Source organism: Suncus etruscus, chromosome 19 (assembly GCF_024139225.1).
Source record: "Suncus etruscus isolate mSunEtr1 chromosome 19, mSunEtr1.pri.cur, whole genome shotgun sequence".
NCBI lineage: Eukaryota > Metazoa > Chordata > Mammalia > Eulipotyphla > Soricidae > Suncus > Suncus etruscus.
In genome coordinates, this window is record NC_064866.1 from 44,101,611 (window position 1) to 44,126,309 (window position 24,699).

At 53.2% G+C, this 24,699-nt stretch overlaps 1 protein-coding gene and 1 non-coding gene across 4 annotated transcripts in view; one reads left to right on the top strand and one right to left on the bottom strand.

The window, feature by feature from the left end:
• Nucleotides 1-24,586, top strand: part of MROH1 (maestro heat like repeat family member 1) — a 38,698-nt gene extending 14,112 nt beyond the window's left edge. Inside the window, exons 10-43 of one of the 3 annotated variants that reach the window (XM_049765877.1) lie at nucleotides 149-227; nucleotides 448-561; nucleotides 5,719-5,792; nucleotides 6,282-6,404; nucleotides 7,999-8,109; nucleotides 8,274-8,418; nucleotides 8,519-8,559; nucleotides 8,669-8,810; nucleotides 9,068-9,120; nucleotides 9,243-9,350; nucleotides 9,710-9,829; nucleotides 9,937-10,059; nucleotides 10,582-10,728; nucleotides 10,824-10,850; nucleotides 11,039-11,161; nucleotides 11,258-11,337; nucleotides 11,470-11,584; nucleotides 11,731-11,826; nucleotides 12,137-12,241; nucleotides 13,147-13,282; nucleotides 13,372-13,493; nucleotides 13,848-14,000; nucleotides 18,886-19,040; nucleotides 19,954-20,119; nucleotides 20,407-20,603; nucleotides 22,311-22,448; nucleotides 22,606-22,720; nucleotides 22,809-22,955; nucleotides 23,035-23,223; nucleotides 23,321-23,476; nucleotides 23,551-23,685; nucleotides 23,760-23,862; nucleotides 23,943-24,008; nucleotides 24,373-24,586. In XM_049765877.1, the coding sequence (XP_049621834.1) occupies nucleotides 149-227; nucleotides 448-561; nucleotides 5,719-5,792; nucleotides 6,282-6,404; nucleotides 7,999-8,109; nucleotides 8,274-8,418; nucleotides 8,519-8,559; nucleotides 8,669-8,810; nucleotides 9,068-9,120; nucleotides 9,243-9,350; nucleotides 9,710-9,829; nucleotides 9,937-10,059; nucleotides 10,582-10,728; nucleotides 10,824-10,850; nucleotides 11,039-11,161; nucleotides 11,258-11,337; nucleotides 11,470-11,584; nucleotides 11,731-11,826; nucleotides 12,137-12,241; nucleotides 13,147-13,282; nucleotides 13,372-13,493; nucleotides 13,848-14,000; nucleotides 18,886-19,040; nucleotides 19,954-20,119; nucleotides 20,407-20,603; nucleotides 22,311-22,448; nucleotides 22,606-22,720; nucleotides 22,809-22,955; nucleotides 23,035-23,223; nucleotides 23,321-23,476; nucleotides 23,551-23,685; nucleotides 23,760-23,862; nucleotides 23,943-24,008; nucleotides 24,373-24,458 (3,990 nt within the window). In that variant the 3' untranslated portion in view covers nucleotides 24,459-24,586. Of the gene's footprint in view, nucleotides 1-148; nucleotides 228-447; nucleotides 562-5,718; nucleotides 5,793-6,281; nucleotides 6,405-7,998; nucleotides 8,110-8,273; nucleotides 8,419-8,518; nucleotides 8,560-8,668; nucleotides 8,811-9,067; nucleotides 9,121-9,242; nucleotides 9,351-9,709; nucleotides 9,830-9,936; nucleotides 10,060-10,581; nucleotides 10,729-10,823; nucleotides 10,851-11,038; nucleotides 11,162-11,257; nucleotides 11,338-11,469; nucleotides 11,585-11,730; nucleotides 11,827-12,136; nucleotides 12,242-13,146; nucleotides 13,283-13,371; nucleotides 13,494-13,847; nucleotides 14,001-18,885; nucleotides 19,041-19,953; nucleotides 20,120-20,406; nucleotides 20,604-22,310; nucleotides 22,449-22,605; nucleotides 22,721-22,791; nucleotides 22,958-23,034; nucleotides 23,224-23,320; nucleotides 23,477-23,550; nucleotides 23,686-23,759; nucleotides 23,863-23,942; nucleotides 24,009-24,372 lie in introns of those variants that run through there. The other 2 variants (XM_049765878.1, XM_049765879.1) reach the window with 2 other exon arrangements.
• On the bottom strand, nucleotides 14,380-14,509 carry LOC125997804 (small nucleolar RNA SNORA51). The gene has a single exon (XR_007491821.1). It is a non-coding gene; the product is annotated as a small nucleolar RNA SNORA51 (small nucleolar RNA).
• Nucleotides 24,587-24,699: the final 113 nt, after the last annotated feature.

The window sequence follows — 24,699 nt, forward strand, 5'->3', positions numbered from 1 at the left end:
TCCATCTACAGAGTGGTTCCCCAGCCTTGAGGCCAGGCTCCTGCAGGCCTTCACCTCTAGATAGTGGCCCAGTGGGAGCTGAGGTCCAGCGTCTTTTGGAGTGGAGGGCAGAGTGCAGCTTGGTAACCTCTCGTCTGTCCCCGAGCAGATCTGTGTGCCTGTGGAGTCCTCTAGCCCCTTGGTGATGAACAACCAGAAGGAAGTGCTGCGCTGTCTCACCGTGCTGGGTATGAGGGTGGCTCGGAACCAGGCATCCACGCCCCTGCACTCCCCTCCCTCAGGGTGTCATGTGTAGTAACTGTGGGTAGTATTCACTGAATTCACTGCCTGAACTCGGGGATTCGGTTGTTGACACCTGCCAGGCCTGCCTAGACCTGTTCCATTTAGTCCCGGGGTCTGGAGGTAGCCACAAGCAAATTATCACAGTCCTCAACACACTGCTTGCAGCTTGCTGCTCGCCGGACCGTCTGTTGGCCTTCCTGCTGCCCAAGCTGGACACCAGCAATGAGAGAACGCGCGTGGGCACTTTGCAGATCCTGAGGCACATCATTAACACGGCTGGTGAGTGCACCTGGTGGGAGGGAACTTCTTAGTGTTTGGGGTCCTGCCTTCGGTCAAGTGTTTTGAGTGAAACCTAGCTGTCTGCTGCAGTCAGACTTACCTTGAGAGCTGACAGTAGGTGCCAGGACACTAGGCCTATCCTCCGTCTTCATGGCTTGGAGGCTCCATTCTGGTAGGATATTGCCTCTGTTGTCTCCTGAGGTCCTTCAGTTTGCCTGTGTGGTTCCATCCTCAGTTAGGTGTCAGAATTGGAGCTTGGACAGACCACTGCGTCCTCTGTCCTCTGGGCCACAGCCTGCAAGCTATAAGGCAGCAGTAGGACATGTAGTCATATGTGCCTGGGAGGTCATGTGTCTTCTATCTGCCTTCCATGGGCCACATGTGCCATTCCAACCCTGTGCTGGTCATTGGGGCTCAATGTTGACCATCAGCATCCATGGACATGGAAATGGACTGCATATGGGTGCAGTGGGAGAGAAGGGGACAACGGAGTCTTGGGAGGGAGACCATCTCTGGAGAGGAGGCGCTTGGTTCATCTCATCCAGGGTTTTGGAAGGGAAGAAGGTAAAGTGAATTCTGCCAGCTCAAAGCTGTCCTTCCCTTTCTCAGCTGGGGAATCAGAATCCCCTGTGGTGGGCACAAGCAGGGTCAGAGCCAACCCTTTATTCCTTTGCACCCTCATCAGTTTGTGAGACCCCATACTGCTTCCTGTCCTCTAAGGGGCTGATTTCTCTAGTAGGGGTGGAGACTTTTGGGGGGCAGGGAGTGGGGATTTACTGTGCTTGTAACTGACTCCAGTTGATCCCTCGTATTCCCTATGGCCCCTGAGCGATGCCAGGGGTCACTCCTGAGCATGCTGGATATGGCTCACAACATCCTGATTTTAAAAAGTCTCTTTAAAAAGCACTGTTTTGGATCACTAGACTCTCCATTTGGAATATAAAATTCTTTCCTTTTCATTAGCCCAAGTTGGTTATCCTTGGTTCTCTCCCCTCTTGAGAAGCCTGCATTCTCTCAGAGACATTGCTTTCATTCTCTCCCTCTCCCCTCTCCCTCTCCCTCTCCCCCTCCCCTCTCCCTCTCCCTCTCCCTCTCCCTCTCCCTCTCCCCTCTCCCTCTCCTCGTTCTCTAAGTGAAACTATTTTACTTCTATAAGAGTAGAGAAAACCTGGGAAGGGCTAGTACTCTGAGCATGGTCGGCAATTTTCAGTACATTTTAGGCAGCTCTGACATGGGGCTTCCTTGTGTCATAGTGGCCGAGTCATGGCCCTGATGCTCCGGGCTCTTCTTTCACATTTCTTGAGGTCCCCCTTTAGTGAGAAACTGTCTTTCAAAGGAATATCCTGGTGCTTGTTACTTTGAGTTGTTTTTTTGTTTTGTTTTGTTTTAACACCAGCAGCGCTCGGGAGTTCCTCCTGGCTCTATGCTCAGAAATCGCTCCTGCCAGGCTCGGTGGACCATATGGCGGGATTTGAACTACCGACCTTCTGCATGTGAGGCAAACACCTTACCTCCATGCTATCTCTCCGGCTCCGGTGCTTGTTATTTTGGAGTAGGCAACAGTAAATGCCAGACAGATACCCTGAGTCAGGCCTCTGCTCCTCTTTGCCCTGGCACTCGAGTTTGCTCTGCCACTCAGATTTTCAAGGCTGGTGGACTGAAACATGCACTTTCTCATCTCTCCTTCTTTCTTTCTCTTTTTTTTTGGGGGGGGGGGCGAGGTCATACCCAACGGCACTCACAAGTTACTCCTGGCTCTGCACTCAGAAATCACTCCTGGGGGGCCGGAGAGATAGCATGGAGATAAAGCGTTTGCCTTTCATGCAGAAGGTCATTGGTTCGAATCCCGGCGTCCCATATGGTCCCCCGTGCCTGCCAGGAGCAATTTCTGAGCATGGAGCCATGAGTAACCCCTGAGCACTGCCGGGTCACTCCGGGTGTGACCCAAAAACCACAGAAATCACTCCTGGGATGCTGGGAATCAAACAGGTCAGTCTGGGGTTGGCCACATGTAAGGCAAATGCCCTACCACTCTGCTGTTCCTCCGGCCCCTCATCTCTCTTTCTGTTACATGTATGACACTGGCATGTGACTGGTGCCCACATGGGTGGAGCAGCTAAGAGCAGAGAAGTACTGTCCACACATTAGGAGTCCCCCTTGCAGGGCCGGCAAGGTGGCGCTAGGGGTAAGGTGTCTGCCTTGCAAGCGCTAGCCAAGGAAGGACCGAGGTTCGATCCCCCTGCATCCCATATGGTCCCCCCAAGCCAGGGGCAATTTCTGAGCACATATCTAGGAGTAACCCCTAAGCATCAAACAAGTGAGGCCCGAAAAAAAAAGAAAAGAAAAAAGAAAAAAGGAGTCCCCCTTGCAATAGTCTGAGTGGGCCTCCAGGTACTGCCTCAGACATCTTCTCTAGCAGAGTCCCTATAAGTGCTCCTTGATTCCTTCCTGATAAAAGTTTTGTTTTGTTTTGGGGCTGTACCTGCTATACTATTGCTCCAGCTCCATTTGTAAAGGTTTTATTTTATTTTTTTTTACAGCTTTTTATATTTAGAGGTCTGTTTGATTCATGGTTAGCATTTCCTTGGACAGCCAGCGTGTTTTCTCCATTTTCTTCTGGCATAGAGTGGCCAATCTAACTATTGCAAGTGGGGCATTCTTATGTTTAAAAATTACTTTGATGGAGAATGGAGACAATACAGCAAATAGGTAGGACACTTCCCTTGCATGCACCAACTTAGGTTCAGTCCTTGGCATCCCATTTGGTTCAGTGAGCCAGCCAGGAGTAATTCCTGAGTGCAGAGCCGTAACTTCTGAGCATTGCTAGTTGTAACCCCAAAAACTAAAAGTAAACCAACCAACCCACCCAGATGTGTGTGGGAGTGGAGGTGGTTTATGCCCAGGGATGCACATGCCAAAGCTGTGTTCTCCCACAGAACCATGTCCATCTCCAAGTAAAAGTTTCAGACTTGTTCATTCTCTGATATTCACATTGTTGTGGCCCTACTTTACTTGCAGTCAGCCTGGTTCACGTGAGAATCACCACCTGTGTGTGGCATAGCCTGAGTTTTGCTTTCTGATGCCACAGGTGTATAAATTTTGGGGCCACATCCAGCAATGATCAGGGGTTACTTCTGACTCTTGGCTTAGGAATACTCCTGGTGATGTTTGAGAGACCTTATGGGGTGCCAGTAATGGAGCCCCAGTTGGTTGTGTGCAAGGCAAACATTTTTCCTGCTGTCCTATTGCTCCAACCCTGTAAAGTCGAATTCTATTTTGCTGTAAGTCTTTTTATTTTGTTTTTTTTGTTTGTTTGTTTTTGTTTGTTGTTGTTTTTTTCGGTTTTGGTTTTTGGGCCACACCCGGCGGTGCTCAGGGGTTACTCCTGGCTGTCTGCTCAGAAATAGCTCCTGGCAGGCACGGGGGACCATATGGGACACCGGGATTCGAACCAACCACCTTTGGTCCTGGATCGGCTGCTTGCAAGGCAAATGCCGCTGTGCTATCTCTCTGGGCCCTTTCTGTAAGTCTTGGTCTGAGTCATTCTGAGCCTCAGTCCTCTGGATTGGCCCCCCATGACTTCCCTTCCATAGTAGCACACCCATGCTTGGCCATCACCTTGTCTGTACCACGCTCAAGTGAACACCTGGTCAAGCCTGACACCAGGGCCAGGGTCAGCTCTTGAGCCTATCAAGACAGAATCATGGTATGTCATCTACTCTGTCATTTCACCCTCTGTCCCATCAGGAAAGTGTTTAGCCTGGCCTGTTGTGTTTCTGGGAGCATTAGCATAGTCTCCCCGGATGAGGGGATATAGGGAAAGCACCTACTCAGGCCCCTATGGATTTGGGTCTGAGCTGTAGGGTAGACACTGGCCATCCCCAAGCCCAGGAAAGGCTGCATCACTGCTTTATTCAGTTAGTCATTTGTCTTTTTAAAACTTTCTCACTGTCACTGGGATAGAAAGGACATGGATGCCTATGGCCTTGGAGGGTCACTTAGAACAGTTCTGTGAGAGCAGCTCTGTGCACAGGTTCCAAGTATTAGAGACAGAGTAGCCTTCTCTGACCCTGGGCTTCTGTCTGTTGTTCAGTCCCTCCAGGGCCCCGAGGCATTGTCGCTTCACCTGCCAAGGTCTCCTACCAAGGCCTGCACTACTCTGGGATTCATTGCATTTCCTGAGGTCCTGGCTGCATCCTGGGCTTTTCTGGATGATGGCTGCCTCTCTCCCCAGCAGCTTTCCCCTGGTTTCACATTTCCCGGAATGCCCTTGTGCTGTCTAGACCCTCTCAAAGGCCTAGGACATTGTCTGTGCTGCACACTGCTCTTTGTGTAGGACTGTTAGGCTTATTTGTCTGCACCAGCACGTGTGCCATCATGGTGTCTATCCAGCCCACTTCTCAGCTGTGTGTGTTCCCAGAAGTCACCCTCCTATTTGTCTTCCCTTTTCTACAGTTCTGCCTAGAGATCCTGCAGGTCCTGGGCACCGTGTCTGCCCCTTGTCTTGTGTTGTCATCTGACATTAGCATCCACATTAGCTGACTGCTCATGGTGAAGCATTGGCATGGGCTGGGTTCTATGGGGTGGGACATCGTCTGGATCCACTGCATGCCTGGAGGGGCCGAGGGAATATGTCTTAGGTTTTCAGGGGGGACTTCAGAGCAGCCATTTCATCTTCCCCAGTATGGGAGAAACCACCTAGCCAACCCCCAGAGATGCTTCAGTGTGGGAGACACAAAGCTTCTGCCCCTGAGTGGGAGAGGCCCCACAGGCTGCCTATGTGGGATCCTAGGAGTTTGACTCAGTCTGCCCTTACTTTCTAGCCCTCCCACTCTCTCATGGGTCAGTCAGATTATGTCTTTTGTTAGAAAAGCATCTGTCGGGGCTGGAGAGATAGCATGGAGGCAAGGCATTTCTTTCATGTAGAAGGTCATTGGTTCGAATCCCGGCATCCCATATGGTCCTCCAAGCCTGCCAGGAGTGATTTCTGAGCTTGCAGCCAGGAGTAACCCCTGAGTGCTGCCGGGTGTGACCCAAAAACCAAAAGAAAAAAAAAGAAAAGCATCTGTCTCCTGGGAGAGGCAGGTCACCCCTCAGCTTGCAGCCCCAGCACCAAGCTGTCTGTTACTGACAATGGGACTGCCCCATTCTATGCAGCGCCCCAGATGGAAGTGAAGAAACCTTTCATTCTCTCCTCCATGAGGCTCCCTCTGCTGGATACCAACTGCAAGGTAGGGTGAACCCCTTGTGGTCTGTAGCTGCCACAGTCCCCTATATGTCTCACTCAGACCGCAAAGCTTGTATGGCTGACTGTGCAGGTGTGGCAGGTCTTAAAGTACTGGCCACAGGTACAAGTTACAGGTGAAGTTTGAGTATAGCTACACAGTGCGGGTGACTAGCCATTCAGATGTCTTTAGGTGAAGCGTGTGCGGGTGTGAATGTATGAACAGGTTCAGGTGTGTGCAGATGAAGTATATGTACAGATTTGGTGTGTGTACATATGAAGTATGTTTGTGATAGGAGTGCATGGAACGTTTCAGGTACGTGAGTAGATGAAATATGTGCGGGTGTGAGTGCACGGTGAGTACAGGTGCCAGATGTGGGAGCGCGTGAAGATGCAGGTGCAGGTCAGAGTGTATCATAAACGCAGCAGTGAGGAGTAGCTACTTTCCCATATGGCCTGTGGCCTGTGCATGAGTGCTTCCTAATGTTCTGCATAGGTCAAGCGGGCAGTGGTGCAGGTGATCAGTGCGATGGCCCACCACGGCTACCTGGAGCAGCCTGGAGGTGAGGCAATGATTGAATACATCATGCAGCAGTGTGCACTGGCCCCTGAGCCGGAGGTAGGGATGCTGTGGAGGGTGGGGTTATGGGTGTATGCTAAGGGGCCCGCTGGGACTGTGCTATGGACTCACCTGGGAGAGGAGGGCAAACAGACGCTTTCAATCTTTCATTTGTTTTGTTTTGTGGGGGTGGGTGCACTGATTGGTGTTCAGAGCCTTTTCCTGGCTCTGTACTAAGGGAGGTTGGGGAGCAACATGAGGTGCTGGCATTTGAACTTGGGTTGGCTGCATCTAAGGCAGGTGCCCTACAGGTGCTATTGCTCTGGCCCCATTTTTAGGTCTTTTTTTTTTTTCACAAGGAGATACATTTGGATTGATTTTGTTGTCTCTTCTGTTAGAATAATGGAGAAACTGACAATATATATTTTTTGGTGTACTATCTTAACTTCCTCCCATTTGTGGAGATAATAGATGATCAGGCTTTCAAAGTTGTGTGGGTATTTGGTATTGAAACAGGTTTGTGGGGCCGGGCGGTGGCGCTGGAGGTAAGGTGCCTGCCTTACCTGCGCTAGCCTAGGAGACGGACCGCGGTTCGATCCCCCGGCGTCCCATATGGTCCCCCAAGCCAGGAGCGACTTCTGAGCGCATAGCCAGGAGTAACCCCTGAGCGTCACCGGGTGTGGCCCAAAAACCAAAAAAAAAAAAAAAGAGGTTTGTTTTGGTTTTGGTTTTGGTTTTGGTTTTTTGGGCCATGCCCGATGACACTCCTGGCTTTGTGCTCAGAAATTGCTCCTGGCTTGGGGGGTGCCATATGGGATACCAGGGAGATCGAACTGCGGTCTGCCCTAGGCTAGTGTGGGCAAGGCAGATGCCTTCCCACTTGCGCCACCACTCCAGCCCCTGAAACAGGTATTTTAACAACTTTAACAGTTGTTGCTCTAGCTCTTAACATACCTGTTTTCAGATTTGTGTTTGCATGTTGGAGGTGATGCCTCCTCTGGTCCTTGCCACTATGCCACTTCCTCTGGGTTGTGCTGCTTACACTGCTTTGCTGACCTCTCAGGACATGTGGTGGACGTCACTCTCACACTCACATTGAATGGACCCAGCAAGCCTGCTCGGGCTTCTATGCTCATGGTGTCAGTGGTTTCCTCAAAAAAAAAAAATTCTGCTGGCAGCCCTGTGGAAGGCAGGGATTAATGTTTTTATTCTAGAGCTGGTATCCTTTTTGGTTTTTTGTTTGTTTGATTGGTTGGGTTTTTTGTCACATTCAGCAGCACTCAGGGGTTACTCCTGGCTCTATGCTCAGAAATCGCTCCTGGCATGCTCTGGTGACCATATGGGATGCCAGGATTTGAACCACCGACCTTCTGCATGAAAGGCAAAATGCCTTACCTCCATGCTATCTCTCCGGTCCTAGAGCTGCTATCCTATAGGAAGGGCGCATACTTTGTTTATTTCTAAGATCAGAGCTAAGCCCAGGAGCTGTTTTGTAGGGTGATCTTAGCTTAGCACCTTCCTTGCCTGGGCAGTGTCATGGGTGTTTCCTCACTGGTGATTGGGCAGGATCTGTCCATATACTAAGTCCAACTAGAATCCCAGAGAAGAGACTGATGGTGGCTGCTGGCCCCATGCCCCTGCCCTTTTCCCACAGCCTCAGAGAAAAACTTCTGACAGTAGTGAGGACCTCACAGCAGACAGTGTCCGGGCCATCAGCATCAACACCCTCTACCTAGTCAGCACCACCGTGGACAGGATGAATGATGTGAGTGTGCAGGCAGGCCCGTTTGACTCTGGCCTGTGGTCACTGACCAGGGCATAGGCTGATGGGAGCCCAGTGATCTCAGGTGCCTATGGGGCCAGAAAGACTGCAGGGTTCGGGCAGCCACCGTTGCCCTCCTGGCTGACTGACCAGAGTGCTGTCCTCAGGTGCTCTGGCCATACCTGCTTGAGTTCCTCACCCCTGTGTACTTCACCCGTGCCCTGACCCCACTCTGCCGGAGTCTTTTGCACCTGGCTCAGAAGAGGCAAGAGGAAGACCCCCATACTTTCCTCATCCAGTACGATGCCCACGGTGGGTATGCCCCACCTGCCCACAAAGGAATATCCTTGGCGCCCTCTCTCCAAGGTCAACACCTTGGACACTAAGGCTGAATGTATCCCCTCATTTGCAGTGAATCTTCCATCCCCCTATGCCATCACCACCCGACTTTTGGTAAGTAGGCAGGGGGGCGTGAGGGACTCATCCCCTCGTAGTGCTCAGTGGGCAATGGGCTGCGGTCTCTCCCCTGTGGCCACCTGTGCCAGCCCTCCACTTCCTGTAGGCTGTGTCCTGTAGTCCCTATCTGGGCGATGGCCGAGGGGCTGCCTCCTTGCGTCTCCTGAATGTTCTGCATCAGAACATCCACCCTGCACTGGGCCAGCGTTGGGAAACCACAATCCCCCTGCTGCTGCAGCACTTGGATGGTGAGCAGAACCCCATATTTGCCGGTTGCAACCGGCTTGACTCCTGGTGCCCTGGCTTTCATGATGGGAAGGGGGTGCAAGAGGGTCTGGATAGCAGGCTGGGTCAGCCCTTCTGCTGGATCTTGTCTAAGAGCGCCTGGTGCATGCCGTGCTAAGGCTCTGGTTGGATATGGGTCCCACCTCGCCAGCTGGTTGAGGGTATGTCCATAGGTGCTCTGGCGTGGCCATGCTGGCTGACTGGACCCTGGTTATTTCAGAACACACTGAGGAAAGCCTGTCCCAGAAGGATTGGGAGGAGAAGCTGTTGATGGTGAGAGCAAAGCCACATGGACACTGAGTGGAGCTGCTCTGGGAGGTGTTGGGGTGCCCTGCCTGACCTGTGTGGATAAAGGGGAGTCAGGGCATGGCCCTCACAAGCAGCCCTTGTGACAGTTCCTTCGGGACACGCTGGCTATTGTATCAGACAACACCTGGACCTGCCAGCTGAGCTTGGAGATGTGCAAGCAGCTTCCCAACTACAATGGAGCGCCACAAGAGAAGGTGTGGTGGGGGACACCCTAGGGGAGGTGTGCACAGGAGGTGCTACCTAGAAGGAATGTGGAGGGGGCACTCCCCAGGAGTGTGTACTTGGAGTACCTCACAGGAGGAATGTGCACATGGGGGACATACTAGGAGGGGTATGTCCATGGGGGTATGCCCAAGAGGAAGTGTGTCCATCGGAGGCCACCACGGAAGGAGCACGGGGGACACCCATTGGGGTTCCCACAGTCCCTGGACTGTGTGTGTCCTGTCTCTGAGGGCTGAGCAAGAAGAGAGGCCTCATGTGCCTCTTTTGAGTTAGTCACCCCCTGCTGCTCAGGTAGGTACCTTAGGGTCACTAGGTGCCTCCTTTGTTGCAGAACTTTCTGTATAAGTGCATTGGGACCACCCTGGGTGCTGCCACCAATCCCGAGGTGGTCAGAAAACAGCTGCAGGACCTGCTGGAGACGGCCAAGTATCAGGAGGAGGAGGAGCGTGAGGTGCTACTGTGCCCCTGTAGCCCCTGCCCCCCAAAGCCTTACCCGTGCCCCTGCAGCCCTTGTGGTTGTGCCTGTACTGGGTGTGAGGTGCTTTGTGCTCTCTCCAGGGCCTAGCCTGCTGCTTTGGGATTTGTGCCATGTCCCACCTGGATGACACCTTGGCCCAGCTGGAAGACTTCATCAAGTCAGATGTGTTCCGAAAGTCTGTTGGCATTTTCAGCCTTTTCAAGGTGAGGTGGGTAGTGGTGGTGGCAGAGGTAGGGGCCTGGGAGGACTATCCTAGGCTCACAGTTACAGCAGCCTGTATGTGGGGCCCTCCCAGTGTCTGAGGGCTCCTGGAGCTTGACTCTGTGTGTATGGGGGAGGGGGGGTTTGCCTAACAGCCTCTGTTCCTCTTCAATGGGGCTTCTCTCAGCTGTTGATGTCAATGGTTCAGGCCACTCTGGTGACTAGGGGAGGCTGCAGCAGTTTGAAAGAGCCCCTTACTGAGCCACCACCCAGCCCTGTCCTTGGATTTCTGTCTCTGTGACTCTTGAGAGGACATGGTATACGTTCTCCTGTCTTGGTGCCAGACATGTTCTCTCCTCTCCTCGCTCCTTCCCTCCCACTCCTGTGCCCACTTGAGGGACTCTCCCTGTTTCTGGGTGGGACAGTGCCATCTACTGATCACTGATGGCTGGGACATGGCTGCTGGGGAACAGCCTGAAAATCCTTTGCTAAGGCTTACGATGTATCCCACCCCCATCCACCAGGATCGGAGTGAGAACGATGTAGAGAGAGTGAAGGGAGCGCTGATTCTGTGCTATGGGCATGTGGCAGCACTGGCGCCCCGGGAGCTGGTGCTGCCCAAGGTGGAATCCGACATCCTCAGGAACATGTTCCAATACTTCAACACCAAGGTAGGCAGGGTGGCGGCGAGGAGGACCCAGCTCCCCGTGCATATAGTAATTTGCCCATGCATATAATAACTCGTCTTTTCTTTTCTGTCATCAAGGTTCTGGGCATAAAGGTAGAGACCAAGGTACAGTGTCTAGGAGCTAAGCCTCATCCTGCTTTTCCTCTGTGGGGGGCACAGGGCCTCCTGTTCCCAGTCCCCCTGCCTGGATAGTGCCCACCTGGATATTTCCCCGTGGGAAGTCAGAATGGGGCCCTGGGCTAGGCCAGCACCGCTGGCTTGTGCCAGTGGCCTCTAGCCCAGTGTCTCGCCAGGACCCAACCCTGAAGCTCTGCCTGGTGCAGAGTGTTTGCATGATCAGCCAGGCCATCTCCAGCAGCACCCAGGCTGCTTCCTTTCACTTTTCTCGGAAAGCAGAGCTGATAACACAGATAATGGTGAGACTGGACATCCTGAATGCCAAGATTGGGGTGGAGCAGTTTTGGGACCCCTGGAGCCAGGGCAAGGGCTGAGTTCAGGAATGCCTGCTGCAGGAGTTCATTAAGGCTGAGCCCCCGGATTCGCTGAGAACCCCCATTCGGAAGAAGGCCCTGCTAGCCTGTACTCACCTGGTGTATCCTGTCCTGGTGGGCATGGGGATTCACAGGGGCACATACGGGGAGAGGCCTTGCTAACATGGGGTGTCTTAGGGGATGTGAGGTATGTGGGGCTGGAGACACCCCACACTCCTTAACTCACTGCTCAGTTCCTTGGAGCCAGCTCTGGAAGAGACGATGCTAGCGGACTTGATCCATGGCTGTCTGCACAGTGTCCTGGCTGTGCTGCCTGAACTCGATGGGGATGACCGTGGTGGTCAGGAGGTGGGGCTGTGTGTGTTTGTATGTGTGCATACATGTGTGTATGCATGCACGTGTGCATAAATGGCTTCATGCCTCTGTGGAGGGAAGGCTGTGTGTGCCTCTTGTCTGCAGGGCTGCCTGGGTAGCAACGTCTTCCATCTCTGCAGCTACTCTACTTGGACACCATGCATGCCTTGGAGGATTTGCTGACAAAAATCCTGCAGCAGAACTTGACCCCACAGGGCCTGCAGATCATGGTAGAGGTGGGTGCACTCTGTCTGGCAGCCAGGTCTCCCTGCCCCAGGGAACCCCCAGGTACCACTGAGGCAGTTGGGTGCTAGCTGTGCCTCAGGCAGGTTGCACTCCCTCTTGGTGGTGATGCATGTAGTTGGAATGAATGTGTGAGTTCCTGCCTGTTGGGGGCATCAGGGTGGCTGACTTCCCTAAGTCTGGACCCCAGGGTAGCCACTATGTATATGATGAGGACAGTGGCCACGAGGCAGGTATGAGATGCAGGCATGGGGAAGTCCCCTGTGCAGGCTTCAACCTGTGTGAAGCCTTCCTCTTCCTCAGCATCTGAGTCCATGGATCAAGTCTCCTCACAGCCACGAGCGAGCACGGGCACTGGGTCTGAGTGCCCACCTGCTGCAGCACTTTTTGGAGCATCTGCGCGTCAGTGTGAGTCTAGCATGAGACTGTCCTCAGGGTACCCTTATGTCCCCGAGCCCCACCGCACATGAGAGCTTCCTAGGGAGCTGGGTGTGGTGGAAGGCTCAGCCATGCTAAGCAGGCAAGGCTTAGTTAACATACTCCATGATTCCCCTTGGTTCATGATCAGTGCTGGTGGAGAGCAGGCAGGAACACTGGCATTAGAACACTGCATCAGTGCAGACCTGATGGTTTTGGACACCATTAGGATTAGGTCTGAAAAAAAGGGTGGGGGAGAGATAGCATGGAGGTAGGGCGTTTGCCTTGCATGCAGAAGGGTGGTGGTTCAAATCCCAGCATCCCATATGGTCCCCCGAGCCTGCCAGGAGTAACCCTGAGCACTGCTGGGTGTGACCCAAAAACCAAAAAAAAAAAAAAAAAAAAAAAAAAAAAGGATTAGGTCTGGTCATGCTTTGGGGATCCTGCAATGCCATGGCTCAGACGAAGGCCCATGTGTTGCTGCAGCCCTCTGAGCTGTCTCCCTGGTCTAGGACCTGGTAACTGCTCAGACTGATGAGCTTTAGGCTCAGGCTTTCAGTTTGTTAGTAGTTTCCCTTTCTGAACACTAGTTCTGCTGCATCTTCTGTCTCTGGCTTTTCTGTGAGACCACTGCATGGGAACAACCTGGGTTCCACGTGTCACTTGTCTAGACTATTTGTGTGGAGGGGTGGTGGTGGAGCAGCTCTGTCCCGGTCCTTGGCTTTGTTCTACCTTGCTCCAGGCCTTGGACTCGCTGACTTTGAAGAGTGCAACACTACTGCTGTGCACATCTGCCAGTCCCTTAGGATCAAACATGGTGGTGCTTGTGACCACAGGGCCCCACTCTGGTCATCCCCTGAGTCCCCCGCAGACCCCTTAGTCCACTGCCTCTTTAGGCCCTGGTGCCCTTCCACAACCTGGGCCTTCTCGTCGGCCTCTTTGCTCCACGGTGCACAGATCTATGTGCAGCCACACGCCAGGAGGCAGTGAGCTGTGTCTACTCGCTGCTGTACTTGCAGCTGGGCTATGAGGGTGAGTCCCTGGGTCCAGGCAATGGGATGAGCACCTCAGGACAAGCTGCTGGGAGACTCAAAGTCACATTGCTGTCTCCTGCCCCACAGGCTTCTCCCGAGACTACAAGGATGAAGTGGCTGAGGGACTCCTCTTGCTCAAGGATGCCCTTGCACAGCTCGACACCACAGACCCTGGCCTCCTCTTCCATACATCCCACAGCATCGCCCAGGTATGTGCCAGCACCATAGAACTCAAGAAGGCTGCTCCGAACACACAAGGCCACCATTGAGCAGAGGTGTAATTGGTTCTAAGGTGCCCTGGGAGGGCAACTCCCTGGGGGCTGGTCACTCAGGTGCTGCCAAGCCAGATCTAAGCCTTGGGTGAGTTAGGGAATGGCTGTGTGGGGATCTAACTTCCCCCAGGCTGCTCCTGCATAGAAGTTCCTTCCCAGTGGGCCATTCTGATGGGGGGGGGGGTCATCTAGAACTGGCTGCCCAGGAGCCACTCTCAAGGCGGTAGTCCTCCCCAGCCTGGAGTCTGCTTGTGCAGGAGGCTGAGCTTCTGACCCATTCCCTCTCTGAAGGTCATTGCAAAGCGCCTCCCTCCGGATCAGCTTATCAGCCTCCTGCTCACCTTGTTTGAGAGCTTAGGGGACCCTGATGGAAACTGCTCCCGAGGAGCTGCAGTCATGATCAACTGCCTGCTGAAGGACCGGGGTGGAGTGCTTCTAGAGAAGGTGCGGTGTCCCCACAACCCCATCACCACAGTGCTGAGGCCATGTAGGATCATACTTCTGGTCTGGGCGGCCCTTAGGATGGGTCCCAGGGTCTGGGGCTCATCTGCTAGATTGGCCCCTGTGGCATCATGTCAGACAGTGGGCAGGACCAGCCTGGCTGTCTCACCACATGTGATCTGCCTGCCTCAGCCTTCCTAACACCATCTGTCCCTTTCTATGCATCAGAGTTTGTTTTGGGCCACACTTAACAGTGCTCAGGATTTATTCATAGCAGGTTCAGGGCACCATTCAGGATGCCTGGGATAGAATCTGGATCAACTGCATGCAAGGCCTTCCCTGTTCACTGCACTATGGTACCAGCCCTATATGCTTTATTTTATTTTGTCTCCCAGTTCACAATACAGACCAGGCAAAGGGCCTGGGTTGAGGTGTATATGGGGTGCATTTACTGTACCTCCTCTTTCTATACAGTCAGTGTTAAGAACACAGCCTGTGGGCCTGGAGAGATAGCACAGCGGCATTTGCCTTGCAAGCAGCTGATCCAGGACCAAAGGTGGTTGGTTCGAATCCCGTTGTCCCATATGGGCCCCCATGCCTGCCAGGAGCTATTTCTGAGCAGACAGCCAGGAGTAACCCCTGAGCAACGCTGGGTGTGGCCCAAAAACCAAAAACCAAAAACCAAAAAAAAAAAAGAACACAGCCTGTGGTAAGAATTGGGATCTTTTCTTTTGATTTTTTAATATATATTATATATTATATAATAAAATATATATATAAAATCCTTCACCAGTGCAACATTCCCATGACCAATATCCCAAATGACCCTTCCTCCCCACCCCACACCAGCCTGTACTCTAGACAGGCTTTCTACTTCCCTCATTCAGTCATTTTGTTATGATAGTTCTCAGTGTAATTATCTCTGTGGTGAGCTTCATGTCAGGAGCTGGACCCTCCAGTCCTCCTCTATTTTGTCTCTGAGAATCATTGCACAAATGTTTTTCATTTTTCTCAAAATCCATAGATACTCGAGTGAGACCATTCCGTGTTTATGTCTCTCCCTCTGACTTATTTCACTCAGCATAATAGATTCCATATGCATCCATGTATAGGAAAATTTCATGACTTCATCTCTTCTGATGGCTGCATAATATTCCATTGTGTATATGTACCATAGTTTCTTTAACCATTCATCTATTAAGGGGCATCTAGGCTGTTTCCAGAGTCTGGCTATTGTAAACAATGCTGCAATGAATATAGGTGTGAGAAAGGGATTTTTGTATTGTATTTTTGTGTTCCTAGGATATATCCCTAGGAGTGGTATAGCTGGATCATATGGGAGCTCAACTTCCAGCTTTTGGAGAAATCCACATATCGCTTTCCACAAAGTTTGGACCAGACAGCATTCCCACCAGCAGTGAATAAGAGTTCCTTTCTCTCCACATCCCCGCCAACACTGCTTGTTCTCATTCTTTGTGATGTGTGCCAATCTCTGTGGCATGAGATGGTACCTCATAGTTATTTTGATTTGCATCTCCCTGATGATTAGTGATGTGGAGCATTTTTCATGTGCCTTTTAGCCATTTGTATTTGTAGTTCTGTCAGTGCCTTGTATATTTTGAATATTAACCCCTTATCTGATGAGTATTGGGTGAATAGTTTTTTCCACTAAGTGGGTGGCTCTTGTATTCTGGGCACTATTTCCTTTGAGGTGCATCTATTTATTTCTGCTTTCACTTGTTTGGAGAGTACTGTTTCCTCTTTAAAGATACCTTTAGTCTCAATGCTATGGAGTGTTTGACCTACATGTTGTTCTATATACTTTATGGTTTGAGGTCTGATATCTAGGTCTTTAATCCATTTGGATTTTACCTTTGTACATGATGTTTAATTTCCAGTTGTTAAAGTTTTTCTTCTGTGTAGCTTTGTAGTTTCACATCTAATTTCAAAGCCTTGTGGTCAGCAAAGGTAGCCTGCAAGATTTCTATCCTCTTGATTTATGGAGCTATGTTTTATGTGTCAGCATGTACATGATGTTAACTGGAGTTGTCTAAGTTTGCTTTTTTACAAGTGGCTAGCAAGTTGTGCCAACACCACTTATTGAAAGGCCTTCCCTGTTCCATTTAGGATTTCTTGCACCTTTATCAAAAATTAGGTGACGGTATATCTGGGGAACATTCTCCGAGTACTCAAGCCTGTTCCACTGATCTGAGAGTCTGTCTTTATTCCAATACCATGCTGTTTTGATAGCTATTGCTTTGTAATACCCTATATGCTTTAGAGTTTAATTGGCATGTCTCTGGTGGCTCATGAAAGCCAACACTTTGCCATGGGACCCAGCACAGGGACGCCTGGGTTTCCTGTGGGTTTCTGGATACCCTGAGTGGGCAGCTGTTGTTTGCTGACAAAGAGTGGCCAAGGGCAGGTGCTTGAAGCCCAGTGAGGTTGTACTCCTTGGCTTCCAGTGGGGTGTGGGGGTCTGTGCCCATCTTCCTAAAGGGCAGATGTGGACATGTCCTTTCATGCCTATTCACTTTCAGGATGGCACACCCACTAACCACTGCATTTCATCACTGCTGAGATATTTCTTTCCATTTCCGTTATCCCGATGGTCCCACTTCTCCAATTTTTCCTGTTCTGTTCTTTTGTTTTTGGGCCACACCCAGTGACACTCAGGGGTTACTCCTGGCTATGCGCTCAGAAATCGCTCCTGGCATGAGGAACCATATGGGATACGGGGATCAAACCAGGTTCTGGGTCAGCCAAATGCAAGGCAAACGCCCTATTGCTGTGCTATAGCTCTGGCTCCGTGTTCGGTTCTTTTTTAATGTAGCCACCTTGATTGCATTTCCCTAATCATCAGAGATGTTTGAAGCACTTGGGCTAGGCTGTTTTCTTGCCTGTTTTCGATCAGTCCATGTTGGCTGTGTCTTTTTTTTTTTTTTTTTTTTTCACCCGTCCGCTGGCTGTGTCTTTGATTTGGGAATTAGCCCTGTTAGATCCTAATAGAGGGGTCCTGGCCCAAGCACCCTTCTCTGACTGATGTATCCTTGGATTTGTGCAGACCCCACTGCTGTTTTGTTTCATTTTTGGAAAGAGGAAACACCCAGTAACTCATGTTACTCTTGGCTCTACCTACACTCAGGTATCACTCCTGACAGGCTCAGGGGACCATGTAGGATGCCAAGGATCAAATCTGGGTGTGTTGGCTGCAAGGAAAGTGCCCTCCCCACTGTACAAATGCTCTGTTCTTTGTTGCCTGTGCTCATGGCATCATAGTCAAGGCCTCAGGTGTGGAGTCCTGAAACCTTTCCCATTTCTCTCCACATCTGGCGATTGGGGACAGAGATAAGGCAGAGCTTAAGGTGCTTGCCTCACACTTGACGTTGGTTTAATCCCTAGAACCATGTGTGTCTGTTCCCCTGAGTCTCTACTGGATGTGACCCCAGATTGAAGTTAGGGGTTCATCATTCTTTTTCCTCTTTTGCTTCTGAGGCTCCAGTCTCAGCCTCATCCGTGTGGCTCCCATGCTTTCCATTACAAATCCAATCTCCCTGCCAGTTGTACCTCAGGCTGCTACTGCTAGTTCCCTCACTCAGGGAACTGTCAGGTCCCTGGCTCCAAAGCTCCCTTGAGCTTAAGGGAGCTGAGATTTGTGGGCCTTTGTAACCAGAGCAGACCTGGAGAGTTTGGATTCTCTGATGCGGAGTCCTGCCAATTTTAAGCAGTGACTCTATTCATCAGGGATTGTGCAGGAAAAGGATTTCTCTGGGGTGAGAGCAGCTCTTTGGAACTAGCTGTCCAGTCTATGAGTGCTCACAGGGGGCCAGCATGGAAGCTGTGCTGGCTAGATTGGATACCCCCGAGTTGAGTGTTAGAGTGGCATTCCCCAGGGGCCAGCCACCGAGGGGAGACATGAGGACAGTGACACAGCCCTTGGGAAAGTTGGGAAAGCGGCAGCTAGTTTTGGTGCCAGGAGTGTCCCAGGGATGCACTGCTCCCAGAGGCCATGAGCTACTCACATTCTAGCCAGTCCCCACAGCGGAACATGAGCTGAAAACTACAGAGAAACCCAGGGAAGTCAGAACTTCCACAGACGGGCACAGCAATAGGACATTTGCCTTGCATGTGGCTAAACCAGGACTGACTGTGGCTTCATATGGTCCCTCAAAACTGCCAGGAGCGAGTTCTGATTGCAGAGCCAGGAATAACCCCTGAATGCTGCCGGGTGTGACCCCAAAACAAAAAGAAACAAACAAAAAAACCAAAAACTTCCACTTGGGCCAAAGAGATAGCATGGAGGTAGGGCATTTGCCTTGCATGCAGAAGGATAGTGGTTCAAATCCCAGCATCCCATATGGTCCTTCAAGCTTGTCAGGAGTGATTTCTGAGCGTAGAGCCAGGAGTAAACCCTGAGCGCTGCTGGGTGTGACCAGAGAAACAAACAAACTTCCACTGACTGGGCAGGTTCCCCAGAGCAAACAAGGTGAAAGAGGCAGAGCTGGAGGAGGGGGAAAAGGTGTCCCAGCATCCCCATGAGCATGTCCAGCAAAGTCCTGAGAACTTCTTTCCCAGAGACTTCGAGCCTGAAACTCTGGAGGGCACAGGGCTCCCTCTAGGAATTGCCCAAGCCTGCCTGAGGCCCAAGGGTTGAGGAGCCACTGCCTCTGCCATGGAACCTGTTACCTTTCCATTGCAATGAGCAACCTGCTCAGTTCTCATGCTGGACTCCCCAGTGGGGGCGAAGGACATGACTTGAACACTGTGACTTCTCCAGGTGGCCAGGGCAGGGTGTTTCAGACTCTCAAAGGTGGAGCTGGCTCACCAGTTGTGAGCAGCACTGGGTGGGCCTGTCATTGCCCCCTGCCACACTGAGCTTTGTCCACAGGTGCCTGAAATCGTGATGGTGCTGCGTGCCAAGCTGCAGGATACCCAGGAGGAACACGTTCTACAGGCTGCCCAGCACAGTGTGTACCTGCTGGCCTCCCAGCACCACGCTGCTGTGGTGTCCAGTCTCCTGAGCAGCCCCATGCCCTTTGACAGGTACCAGGGCTACAGGAGGCATTGGCTCTTTTTGGCTGGCCTATCTGGGTCTTCCCTTACCCACATGTTGCCCCCTTCATGGGCCCCACCTGGGTCATCCTTGTTTGCTGTCAGGTGTGGGAGCCATTCTGGCTGCAGGTTCATTGTTTGTGTATGGGTTCACGGTCTCTGGTGACTTGCACATCCATCCTCACACGGAGCTTATTCCATTGCCTTGCCCCTTCCTACCTCACTCACGGCATCCTTGTTCTTCCCTGAGAATTGAGACCTTCTTGGAGGGTCACTGGGGCGGGGGCAGAGCCTGACTGGCAGCTGCACTCTGACCCCAGTCACTTCCCCTGCACTTCTGCATGCCCAGGGACCTTTTTTTCTGCTTTAGGCCATGTAGCCTACACTCCTTCCTTCTTCCCTGAGTTCAAGGCAAAAGTTTGGAGGGACAGTGTCACTATGTACCTAAAATTTTACTGTGAAAGATTTGTAAACCACTTTGGTCAAAATAAAAATTATTAAAATAGGGCCGGTGAGGTGGCGCTAGAGGTAAGGTGTCTGCCTTGCAAGCGCTAGCCAAGGAAGGACCGCGATTCAATCCCCCGGCGTCCCATGTGGTCCCCTCAAGCCAGGGGCGATTTCTGAGTGCTTAGCCAGGAGTAACCCCTGAGCATCGAACGGGTGTGGCCCAAAAAACCCCCCCAAAAATCATTTAAAAAAATGGAGAAACAGAAAATACAGCGGGTAGTGTGCTTGTTGTGTATGCGGCCAACCCTGGTCATCCTCTCTGGTCCCCCAAGCACCACTGGAAATGGAATGCACAGTTGGGAGCTGAAGTCAGGGTGTTCCTTCTGCTGTGACTGGAGCTGTGGGGGGTCCTGAGCCCCAGTAACACAGTTTCTCCCTCTCCTTGGCACCCCTGCAGCCACACCTGCACCCTGTGGCGTGCCCTGGCCGTGGAGCCCAGCCTCACTGCCCAGGTGCTAGGGCTGCTGCTGGAGAAGATGGACAGAGATGTCCCCTTCAAGGAGAGCCGCACCTTCCTGCTGAGCACGTCCTCCGACCGCGTGGCAACACTGCTGCCTCTCGCTGTGAGTGGGGTCTGGGCACTGTGGGGAGTCCCCAGCTAGCCAAAAGCTGCTGAAAGGCCAGCAGCCGCATGCTGGGAGCCCCCGACTCATAAAGGCTTGCAGGTGTGGGCTCCAGTGAAAACATGTTTCATCCTGCCCAGGGAAGGGGGGCAGCACCCCTCTTGCTGAGCTGCCAGGAGCAGATGTTGGGCGACCCCATCCCTGTTTAGCTGGAGGCAGCTGCACCTTCCTGTCTGCCTGGGTGTGACTGGTGAGGGCTCAGCACCTTAGAAATGTTGTGTCCCCAGGCCACCTGTGCACTGCATGAAATTGCGTCCACCCCAGCATCCAAACCAGGAGTCCTGGAGTTATACCCCCAGCTATTCACTGCTCTCTTGCTACGTATCAGTTGTACTGTGGGCGTACAGCTTCCCCGCAACCTGCAGACCAAGGAGCGGCGGAGCACTGGCTCAGGACTGGCTGCCAGGAGCCTGGATCCATGCAGGTAACCAACCGCTCACCTATGACTGGCCCTAGGAACCAGTGATAGGAGGGACATGCCCTGCTTCCACTGGATAGCTACCTCCTGACTGTCCCAGGATGAAGGCAGCTGTAAGTGTTGAGTCAGAAATGGGCTTAGGGTGGCCCATTAGGGTCATTAGGGTGGAAGATAAGCTGTTGGGAGCACCCAGAGTCCAGGTGAACGAAGCTCTGGCTGTCTATATTCTGCCTACAGGCAGATGAGTCTGCCTTTTTCACACCTCGAGCATGTAAGGGTCTTCCTCTTCCTTCTGGGCCCTGCAGAACCAGAGCTGCAGTCTCCTGGGTCTGGTCTTAGGACAGGCTCCTGTACCTGTGTGACTGCTCTGTGGGACTCACACAGTTGTGTGAATAAAGGAAGCTAAGAAGCCCTGCTCCCCAGAGATATCACAGTGGTAGGGTGTTTGCCTTGCACATGGCAGACCCAGGATGGACCTCAGTTCTGTTTCTAGCATTCCATATGGTCCTGAGCCTGCCAGGAGCAATTTCCCAGCGCAGAACCAGAAGTAACCCCGAGTGCTGCCCGGTGCAGTCCAAAAAAAGCAAAACAAACAAAAAGAAGTCCTGCCCCCTGCCTCTTGGAGTGGATTTGGCTGCGTGCCCCTCCCCCCAAACCAACTCACTAATGAGCAGAGGCTCCTCTATGATCTGCCTGTGTGCTCAGTCTAAGCGGACACGTAAACCTGGCCATGGCCTGTTCCTGAAAGCCAGGGCACATGCATTGTCTTCTGCTGAGCGCCACTCACCTGTGAGTTAGGCAGCGGCATAGTCCTCCCGTAGTGAGGAGCAAGAGGCACTCACTCATAGGGCGGCGGTGTGAGTATGTGTCCCTTTCTAGATAGCACCTAAGCCTAGCATAGCCCTGCAGCCTGCAGGCATATGCACTGCAGGCACTGTGCTTCTGGTCCGTGTGGCCTGCCTCGCTCTGGACTGTGTGTCCTCCTGAGAATGAGAAAGGCGCCACGGAGAAGAGGTGGGGCCTGGCCATTCAGTGAGGACAGACACTGAGCACCGCTGGCCAGCAGGGTACAGGGTGGCCCCAGGTGAACAGAGTTGTTGGTACCCATTGTGAGAACCTGCCTTGTGTGGCTCTTCCAGTTATGCCCTTCGGTGTGCCCCAGGACCCTACTCCAAGTACCCACAACCCTCTTTGGCATCTCCCAAGACACAGAGCATTGTGGGGTCCCAAGTCCTCCAAAAGCATGTGCAATGTTCCACCACACAGCTGACCAGGCCCCCTCCAGATCTACAGTGGCAGAACTAGTACTGACCTAAGGCTAGTGGGGGGGTTTGGGGAGGACAAAGTCTGGCAGCCTTGCACCATGCAACCACAGTCTGATAAACTAGAAGCGCAGAACCTGCAGCTCCCAGACCCCAGAGAATATTGGTCCAACCTGTGCTGCCCTCCAGTGCCCTGGGCATGCTCTGGAACAATCATTCCTTACAGGTGGGCAGCCATTGTCTGTAGCTTTGTATGTGAGCACACCTCTGACCTAAACAGCCAGACTACCTCCTCTGGCCACAGCCTCAGGGCAGGCTCTGTAATCATCCTCACTCAAAGGGTGGGCAGCATGGTGGGGTGGGGATAGTTGTCCCTCACTAGGTAGGTGTGAGATCTCTGGGCCCCAGAGCACCGAGGCAGCAGCACCAATCTTACCACATGTTCTTACAGGTTGGCAGTGAGCGCTCTGCAGTCTGTGCTGCTCAGAGCGGGCAGTGAGGATGTGGTGCAGATCATGGAGCTGGATGGGGGCTGGACGCTGCTCCAGACCCCTGGAGGTCATGAGGAAGGTGTCACTCACCTGGCCAGGTGAGCCCATTCCTGTAGGGTCTAGGGAGCCAAGCTGGCAGGGATGGAGGGAGGATATTTGTGAGCTCCCCCTGATCTTAAGATGGGGAGCACACACCCCCAGCCTGGGGAGATGTTAGTGGTTGGGACAGCCCCGCGTGTATGTTCTCCTTCCCAGTGCCATGGCCAAGTTTGCAGGACCTCGACTGCCCTTGGTCATAAAGACACTGCTGAGTAGCCAGAGCAGTGTGTACGAGGCCCAGAGGGTCACCTCCACGGCATTCCTGGCAGAGGTGAGCAGGATGCTGCCTGGGAACCTCTCTGCAGTCTGGGGTGGACAGCGAGGAGGGGGACTTGTGGTCAGAGTACCTCTACTTCCAGCTGCTGAGCAGCAACGTGGTGAAGGACCTGATGCTCCTGGACCTGCTGCTGGACAGTCTGACAGCCCGGCAGAAAGACTCATGTGCTGGGGTGCGGCGGTTGGTTCTTCGAGGCCTGGCCAACCTGGCCTCCTGCTCTGGGGAGCAGGTGAGCCTGCCCCCTCCCAGTCTGCACCTGGGGCCGGGACTGAGCTGGGACTGGTCACTACTGAGTGTACTGTCCCCAGGTACAAGCCCACGGCTCCCAGATCCTGACAGCTATGATCAGCGGGCTGGATGACAGGGACGACCCCCACAGCCTGGTGGCCCTGGAGGCCATGATGGGACTGGCGAGGCTCGTGGCCCTGCTGGCACCTGGGGACCTGCACTGCGTGCTGCTGCACATCGCCATCCGGATCCGGCCTTTCTTCGATAGTGTAGGCTGGGGCCAGGGGACCCCTCCCTGCCAGATTTCCTCTTGCCAGGCACACTAGGGAGAAGGGACCTGAGCGATGACTATGTTTCCCCTCCCAGGAAAAGATGGAGTTCCGAGCTGCCTCCATCCGCCTCTTTGGGCACCTCAACAAGGCCTCCCACGGGGACTGTGAAGATGTTTTCCTGGAGCAGGTGGTAGGCGGGTTGGTGCCCCTATTGCTGCATCTGCAGGACCCTCAGGCCTCTGTGGTCAGCGTGAGTAGCTGGCGGTGGCTGGGCAACCTGGTGGGGTCCTGGCATGCCTGGGGCTCAGTGCTGTACCCCCACAGGCTTGCAAGTTTGCCCTGTGCATGTGCAGCTGCAACCTAGAGTGTGAGGAGCTGGCAGATGTCTTCCAGAAGCAACTGCAGGAGGGCCGGAGCCTGCACTTTGGGGAGTTTCTCAATACCACCTGCAAGCACCTGGTGAGGGGGGAAATGGGAGGCTAAGGGAGGGGGGGAGGGCCGGGCAGTTGGCAAGGCTGACAGCCACTTTCCAGATGCACCACTCCCCAGACCTGTTGCCGCGCCTGGTAAGCACCAGCCTGTTCTACTTCAAGAGCTGCTGGGAGGATGTCCGTGCTGCAGCCCCCATGCTCACTGGTGAGCCAGCAATGCCCTGTGGAGCCAGACCCCCACAGGAAAGCCAGTCGGGCCCACCCTCACCCTGTACAACCCCACAGGATTCCTGGTGCTGCACGTGGAGCCCGAGCACCAGCCCCAAGTGGATCTGGAACAGCTGGTTCTGGGTGAGCCCCTTCTAGCCCGCCCCCACCTCCAGCCCCAGGGCAGGACCCCCCCACCCCCCCAAGCTGGGCCATGCAGGCCTGCTGACCCTGTGGGTATCAGAGAGACTAAGTGATTTTCCTGGATTTCAAGGACTTTTCCCTGTCACTGGTGACCTCATCGTCTCTAGTAATTCACGGAAACTTCTTAACTGTTCCAAGTGCTTAAAAAACACTAAAAAAGGAAAAACTATCTTTCCGTTGGCTCCTGAGCCCTCCCATCGGAGGCCTGTCTTAGGAGGTAGTGGGCAGGCAGCCTCACATGTAGGGCCAGCCCGGCAGCTCCTGAGCATTACGAGCCCCCAGGCAGCCACTGCCTCTCCCCCAGCACTGCAGCAGCTCCTGAGGGACCCAGCCCCTGCGGTGCGCGTGAAGGCAGCAGAGACGCTGGGCCGCCTGGTGAAGTTCGCCTGAGGCGCAGACCTTCTACAAGCATCACCAGATCTGGACCCTCCTGCATGGAGCCAGAGGACAGGTTGGGGGCCAGCAGGGCAGGCTGATGTGTCCCCTTCTTGTTTCAATAAAGCCATCTGTGTACCAGCCAGGGTCATGACACCCCCAGCATGTAGCCTTTCCTGGGACAGCCAACGGGGAGCCAGGGGGTGGGGTGCCTGGGGCTTTTCCAGAGTTGGTGGTGGGAGAAGCCAATTGAAGA